This window comes from Phalacrocorax aristotelis, chromosome Z, assembly GCF_949628215.1.
Source record: "Phalacrocorax aristotelis chromosome Z, bGulAri2.1, whole genome shotgun sequence".
Lineage (NCBI taxonomy): Eukaryota > Metazoa > Chordata > Aves > Suliformes > Phalacrocoracidae > Phalacrocorax > Phalacrocorax aristotelis.
The window spans coordinates 42,874,933-42,882,555 of NC_134311.1; the positions used below are offsets into that span (position 1 = coordinate 42,874,933).

The 7,623-nt window shown below is 36.7% G+C and overlaps 1 protein-coding gene across 1 annotated transcript in view; it reads right to left on the reverse strand.

Annotated features, from left to right (window-relative positions):
* ALDH1A1 (aldehyde dehydrogenase 1 family member A1) overlaps window positions 1-6,361 on the reverse strand; it is a 33,046-nt gene extending 26,685 nt beyond the window's left edge. The window contains exon 1 of the mRNA XM_075078936.1: window positions 6,173-6,361. Coding sequence (XP_074935037.1) covers window positions 6,173-6,289 — 117 coding nt within the window. The 5' untranslated portion in view covers window positions 6,290-6,361. The remainder of the gene's footprint in view (window positions 1-6,172) is intronic.
* Between the last annotated feature and the right edge of the window lie 1,262 nt (window positions 6,362-7,623).

The window sequence follows — 7,623 nt, forward strand, 5'->3', positions numbered from 1 at the left end:
CAGGTCAGTGCTGAAATGGGGTTGCCACCCTAGGCCTCCCTCCTAGTGCCTGAACCCACCTTCCTGCTGCTGATTGGACCGGTGCCCTCCCTTCTCGCTCTCCCCCAGTGCAGCTGTGTCACTAGCACACGTGAGATCTTGATCTTGCTCATCATGGAGACCATGGCAGGACCTGACTGACTGTACCACGTATTTTGTGCTCAAACCATGCCTATTTTTACAGTAATGGCATCTTGCCTCACCTTTAGTCACTGGGCCTTATGTGTGAGATCAACTAGCAGGAAAGATGTGATTCCTGTTTCCTCTCTATTAGGATAAAGGACCCACTGCTGCTGTGCACAGTAGTGGAAATATTTAAACAGAAAACCAGAAAATACTTTGGGGCAGGCAAATCAAAACAGTTGACAGTTGGCTCAGGGCAGGACAAAATGAAGACACCAGAACTGCACGATACATGCTTTTTGTCACACAGACCTGGGATTTAAACCCTACCACCACAACTACCCATGTTACAAAACTGTGACAGCTTATTTTGCATACTATTGAAATTGCTTGCACTAGCTGCCTGAGGGGTTGTAAATAATTGGTGAATAGTTTGGTAATGACTATCAAGATCAATAAAAATATTATCTCTAAATAGATATGCTAACAATTTGCTGTTAATATATTCCTGTATCTTTCAGCTTGTTTCTATATGGGCACCATCCATGGAGTGTCATTGCTGCCTCTGATCATCAGGACTGACCAGCAAACTCCTGATTTAAGAAAAGCTGTCAAGGAAATACAAGGAAATAAGTCCCTGGAAATTTCAGATATGTGATGAAGTTGACTATAAGAATATCCACACAAAATTTTGACAGTTGTGAAAGAACAAAGGCAGCAGTTAAATGGTTAATATGAAAAAAAGCCATCTTTAGTAACTAGCTACATTGCCAAGAAAAGAGACAAAGTAAAAGGTAAATATTAACATAACACTGCTATGATGTTACAGTATGCCAAATTCATATCTGTCTGTGGAAGGAATAATAGCAAAACATACCATTTTTGGAAGTTTTAAAAGTATTTGTTTAAATACTAAATTTACTGCACCAACCAATATCACCCATAATAATAGTTTAGAATATCTTTCTTATTAATGTTTCTAATACCATTCCCATTTAAAACATTACTTCATTACATTAAATAAATACACAACTTTGTACCAGGGCTGTATAAATCAAACTATCCAGATGTCTTTCATAAGCTAGATATCAGTCTTGCAGATGCTGGTATTATGAAAGAGAAGGAAAAAGTCAAAACTCTCCATGCAAGAAGTGTTACATACATTGCAGGCAGCTGCATTGGTAAATGTGCATGCAGCCATGCTCATTTAATGCTGTGGAGTATATGTCGCAAACAAACAGGATGTGGATCTCTAAATCCAGGCAACATTGGAGAAAAAGCCAACAGCAGCCTCTGAAGACTCCCTTGTCCTGCTGAAAAAAAACCATTTGGGATCATCTTGCAATAGATTGCAGTGTTTTCTCTGTCAGTTAGAACTCCAGTGGTAACTTAGATATTTTTTGTGCTGGTTTGTCAGACATAAATGCAAAAAGACCTACCCTTCTGTGGCATGCGCTGTGCAGGGGGTTGTCTGTGATGACTGACTATCACCAGGAGATTTAGTGCTGCAAATTTATTTTGCAACGATTTAGAGAAATGTTGTTCCAGGCAATTTGTAACTGTTATTTCACTGGTATTTTTAGGAGTGAAGATGATTTTTCTTTCAACAATGCAAAGAATTAATGATTTTCAGACTTCTTTACACTGGACCTGGAAATACATATTTTTTGTAGATGAGACTGTACACTACGAAAGTTTAGTATTTAAAAGAGAGGCTAGGTAACAGGCTATTGCAGTCAAACCTTTCAGACTCTCTTTATTTACCAGTGTCAGAATGCAATAAAATCTTGATTCTGTGAAATGGCTGATACCAGTTCAGATAGTCTGGTACCATTTACTTTTTGGGATTGGAGTTACCTGCTCTTGCAGGTAAGTTCAGTATTTCTGTCATTGCTTAGACAATTGATTTGGTCACTCAAATGACCTGAGCAGGGAATGGGGAGACAAGACCTGCTGTTCACCTTTCTTTGTCATACCAATAGTTTTTTTCCCCTTCAGTCCTTGAGTATTTTGAAAGGGCTGTAAGTTATTTTTATAAAGTATCTGCTAGATGGGAAGTGCTGTATTTGTGTCTGTGCTGCGTAAGGAAAGTATTTGACTCTGAACAGCTTTGTCTCAGGTGAACCAGAGCACAGTTCTGATGAAACAGATTTTTGGCCCTTTACATTAGGTGTCATAACCTCATGAAACATAACTTCTTGCTGCATCTTCCTTAGAATAGGGATCCCCTTTTTGTGGGTTTAATGTTGTTCAAGGTCTGTACAGTGTTTCAGGACTCAGTGCTTCTGTGGAAGTGACTTAAAAGTGCAGTTTAGAGCAGAAAATGCTTAATTTCTTATGTTGCAAAGATCCTATATGTGATCCGATATTCAGCATCTGTCTAGAAACCTATTCTTCATCAGGGAGGAATTTCAGTGTAATTCACTATTATTGCTATAAACTAGAATACATACTACAGAAATGTAGTCAAGAAAAGTAATAGAACTATCTAAAATGTGGACTATCCCAAATTTATCTATTAAGGGTAGCTTTATAAGTATGGAATGAAATGTCTAAGCTTTCTTCTCTTTAGATATCAGAAACTCTTCCAAAGTTAAGATACAAGAAAAAGCATAACCTCTTCCCACCATAAATCTGCCCCCAGATAGCCAACCACTCTTGTTAAACTAAAGGTTTTGTTGACAATGCTCTTCAAACAGGCCTAGCTGCCTCTTTCACAGAGCTAAAAGTGATCACCAAATTTCAACAGCTGCTCAGCTGACTGCTCACAAGCTTTCTAGTGCAGTCAGTAAACCAGAGAATGACACCATCAGTATTCTTCAGAGGCCAGGAACAGTGAAGAGGTGCCAGAGTTGTGGCTGGGTTCCCGCATGCTGGAGGCAATTCAGCATCACTAAGTGAGGTGATGCACAGTGTTGAAAAATTGTTGGCCTCTATTCACACCTGCTCCTATAGATTATGGGAGTCATTCAGATATTCTTGGGTTTGATGAGGGCAATAAATCTTACAGTTACATCTAAACCTGAAAGAGATTTGTGGCCCAAGAGGAGGCTCATTTCAAGTGCTGTAAGTTCTCATTTACTAGCCCCAAAGTATGTAATAGACTCTCACTGTATTCTTTAAGCAATGCAGTGAAATTATTTAAGGAACTACTGACGATTAAAACTGTAAAGTTCAAACAAATATATAAATATAGAATGCGTGCTGTGAAATCTCTTTTTTTTCCCCAGGTTTTTCTTTTCAAGAAGTTGATAACTGGCTAATATTTTATGTAACATTTTTTACTACTGATGCAAGAATTACCTCTTACTGCTGCAATGAACTAATAATCAGATAAAACACTCTTTCTAGTAATTATTTTTATTATCATATTATTATTTACTTAAACTTTTTGATTTGTCAGTTAGTGGCTTTGTATCTACAAAGTCAGTTGATCTTAAAAAGAATATGTTTCTATACCACCTTTATAGCTAATTACCTTTTCCAGATATTCCAGTTAAATTTTTTGTGGTTTTACACCTCATCTTTCTTTGTGAAGCTAGTGATTGCAACAAATATGATACTCAGCTACAATATTCTTCAGTCAGAGTGGCTTATCCTTCTACACTTTCTGATATTCCACATGCAGCTTAGTGAGAGAATGTGCTGCCTTTCATGTAATTTGGCAAACTAATAATTAGCTAATCTGAGTTTCTCTGAATAAAGGAACACTACAGGGTGTAATATATGTGAAAGCATCATGGCAGAAACAATTTGTCAAACAATCATTGTCTAATTCCTCAGTTTTGACTAAGTAAAATATTTACTAGTACATCTTTAGCCACCTACCAACACTCATTCAGTTCACTGGAGTATCTTTAAAGGAGATTCAGATATGAAACCAATTCAAGATCACTTCAAGATTCAACACCCAAGCCAGTTTAACTGTTTAAAATCCATTCAATTTAATTTTTGAAATTCAAATTCCCTGAAAAGTGCTTAGTTTTTGCTATTTGTGAAAAGCATAATCTGAAATGTAGATATACCAACCTATAGGTCCATAGAAATATCAAAATACTTAGCTAAATCATTTCTGTAAAAGGCCCAGAATGATCCCTCTCATTGAAAATGAAATAGACAGATTGTTAAGTAGAGAGGAAAGTCCTTGGAACCTTGGATCCTGCAGAACTTTCTTCAGATCTTTATGTGATGGCTGTTGATATTATGCCATGGTAGAAAAAGAGAAAATTGAGTTTCCAGAGCTGAGTGATCTGCTGATGTCCAAGGTGCTTCAGACAGAAAGGTTAATACATCAGCAATAATTAATGCTTCCCTCATCTTGATCCCTCTAACATAACTAGTCAAAACAATCCCACACCCTACATTCTAAATTGCAAGGGACAGGAGAGGAACAGGATGGGTAAGAAACAAGAGTGGCAAGGCTTTACTAAATTGTGGGATGACTGGTGGGTATGGGATGACATTTCTATTATCCCATCTCCCTGTCCCTCAGTACACTGGTGTGGCTTTCAGACAATCCTGCATGGTATTTGAAGAGAGGAGGAAAGCATTGCAAAGATCAAGCCTCACAAGGATATGTTGGATTTGATCACTTGTAGGTACATACTTTTGCAGACAAGTGCATTACATTTGTGCACAGTTACACATTATATGCAGTCTTTAAGGAAAAGGTACCTGTTGTCTAGACAAAAGTAACAAGCATTTACTATGTGACGCTCCTTAATTGGCACCATAGACATTTCAGCCATGCTGCTGTCTTGTGGTTGCTTTATGTATTAATGGAAGTGGTTTTTGCTAACTAAATATGTAGAAGGGTAACAATGTTTACAGGAATTTATATCTTGCGTATTCAGTTACATCACCTTTCTGAGCTAGCATTTGGCTGTAATTAGTTGTTTTCCTTTGGAAAAATAAAAAGTGAAATAGATAGCACTGCAGTTTCTGAAACACCACTGTGACCTAGGTACTAAAGTATCTTCTCTGAATTAAGCTTTTTTTAAGCAGTAGAAAGCTATCACATGGCAGAACTACATAGCTTTTGTAGCCTGTTAAATATTTACAAAGTAAGGTCCTGTGTGATTTATTCAAGAAAGACATGCACTGAAATCTGGTTAGTTCTTCATGAAAAAAATAGGATAGAATGGAAGTCAAAAGGACTAATCTAGGTAATCACTAAAGACCTTGCTTTTGGAAAGGAAAATAAGTAGTGGTTCTAGAAAATAAAATTTATTTCCATTGTCATTGTAATGAGAGAAAAGATGAACAATATCCAAGGAGTATCTGAAGAGAAGAGGTTCTTTCTAATCAATTGTTCTCCCTGAATGTTTCAGAGGGCAGAGTTTCAATATCTCCTGCCAACAGTTTGTTCAAAGTTCTTGCAGATACCTTCGTACTATGATACAAAAAAGGCAAGGGGTCTTTTCAAGCTGGGAACACAAGTCTGGATTCAAACCTTCTTTATCTGTGTATTTCTAACTGCATATGGAAAGAATTTGCAATTACAAAATGTTTATGGTAATATTGAGTAATTAGTGATGGTAGACTTTATCTGTTTTATTCATAGTTACTTGTTTAAGCTGAAAACCAGATTGTTTATCTCTAAGAAAAATATGTGAGTGTAATGAATTTTATCTTAGTTTCATTTTCACACATCCGTTTTTTTTTTTGCTGTTCTGAAAAATAATATAATAGAAACTTTTCTTTCTTTGCTCCATTTATACTTTCTGAGAAACTTACTACTGCAGAAAGTTTGTTTCAGGAGAAAAACAACACCCACCTCAAGTAAAACACGAAATGATCCTATCACACTTGCACACTTCCTAAAATACTTAGGTTAAAAGGATCACTGAACATTAATTGTTAATATGTGTAATATCAGAAAGAGGTCAGAATAAACATTTTAAGCGCTGATTTACAGTTTCTTCCATGGTTCATATAAGACTAAAACAAGCACATCCTAGTGTCTGAGCTGAATGAATAAGAAAAATTAAGAAACACAAACACTACTAACCTTGGTGTACTTAATTTTCAGACCTTTGAGTGGTTCTGGCAGTGCTGGCAAAACCGGAGCAGGATTGCTGTCTGAACCTTGCTTCTTCATATTTTCAGTTAAGGAGTCTGAGGACATTCCTGAAACACAGGTGAAACGAGGTGTAAGGGGAGCGCAGTGATTTTTGCCCTGACTGAGCTCTTAGCTTTATTTGTGCTTTTTTATCTGTACCAGCTATGGTATATTTGCATACAGGAATATGATTGGATGAAAGAATTCATTGCAAAGAGAAAATGACACTACTTATTTTTAAGGCCAAAAGCAACAGCCTTTTCATTCAGCTGAGACCTCGATGAAGAAAGTGCTGCTAAAACAATCTGCTTAGCCAGACACTATGAACTTCTTACTGGCAAACACACTTTAAGGCCTCCTCATCTTACCGGTAAAAATGCTTGCTTTTAGCAGGCAGGTCCCCAGATTTTAAGTTAAGTTTTTCACATACCTGAAGGCAGTTCTGAAGGTAAAGATAGACTTGTTAGCTCTGGAAAGAAACTAACCCTTTCTCACTGGAGTGTTGGCAAGAATAATTCGCAGAACTGGAAAGCATTCACTAAAAAACAAGCCACCTTAGGTTACGCTGGAATATGTTCAGACTACATTATAATTCCTGTAATTAATACCTGCTTTGTAGATCACAGAGGTAAGGGATGACTATGGTTATACAAAATCCTTCACATGTTTTTCAAGAAATGTGAAAGTAGGACAAACTTGATTCATCCAGGTAAAATACTCTGTGGGCAGAACCAAGCAAAAGCTTGTTGGGTTTTTTTCCAGAGAGCACCACAATTTTAAGGACAAAATTTTTACTACAGTGCCCTTTGGAAACTCTGAGTTTGTGCCTTTCAAAACAAATTGTTTAATAGACAGGACTTTTCTACCCAGGGTGGAAGCCACTAGCGCATATATGTCCCATTCTGATTATTCAATGAGAAACTTCTCTCTGGTACTGGCAAATCATTTTATAAGACACAAGAAACTAATTTCTTCATTAACTCATATTTTTTCTGATCAATGGTGTCACAGAAGAAACTGGGACTGAATTAGCACTTGTTTTATATGCTAAGTTTATGATATATGCACAGTGGATTTGTGCCATAGAAATAAAGAGAAATGATCTTATTGTTCCCATTGAGATTACACAGATGCTTGAAAAACTCACTGAGCTCAGTTAATTCACATATCAGGCATCATCCAAACCATCTGGCAATGGAGGCTTTGTTACTTTTAACTGATGGATGATATAGGATATATAATGAGATATATTTTACAATGCATTAGTTATACAAAACGTACTTTCTGAATTAAAGTATCATTGATGATTTTTTGTGTTTGGACAAATGTTTGGAGCAAGAGTTTCTGGCCATTCGGAAAGGCCAGGTAATTTCTGGATAACAGAGAATTCTATTCTCACA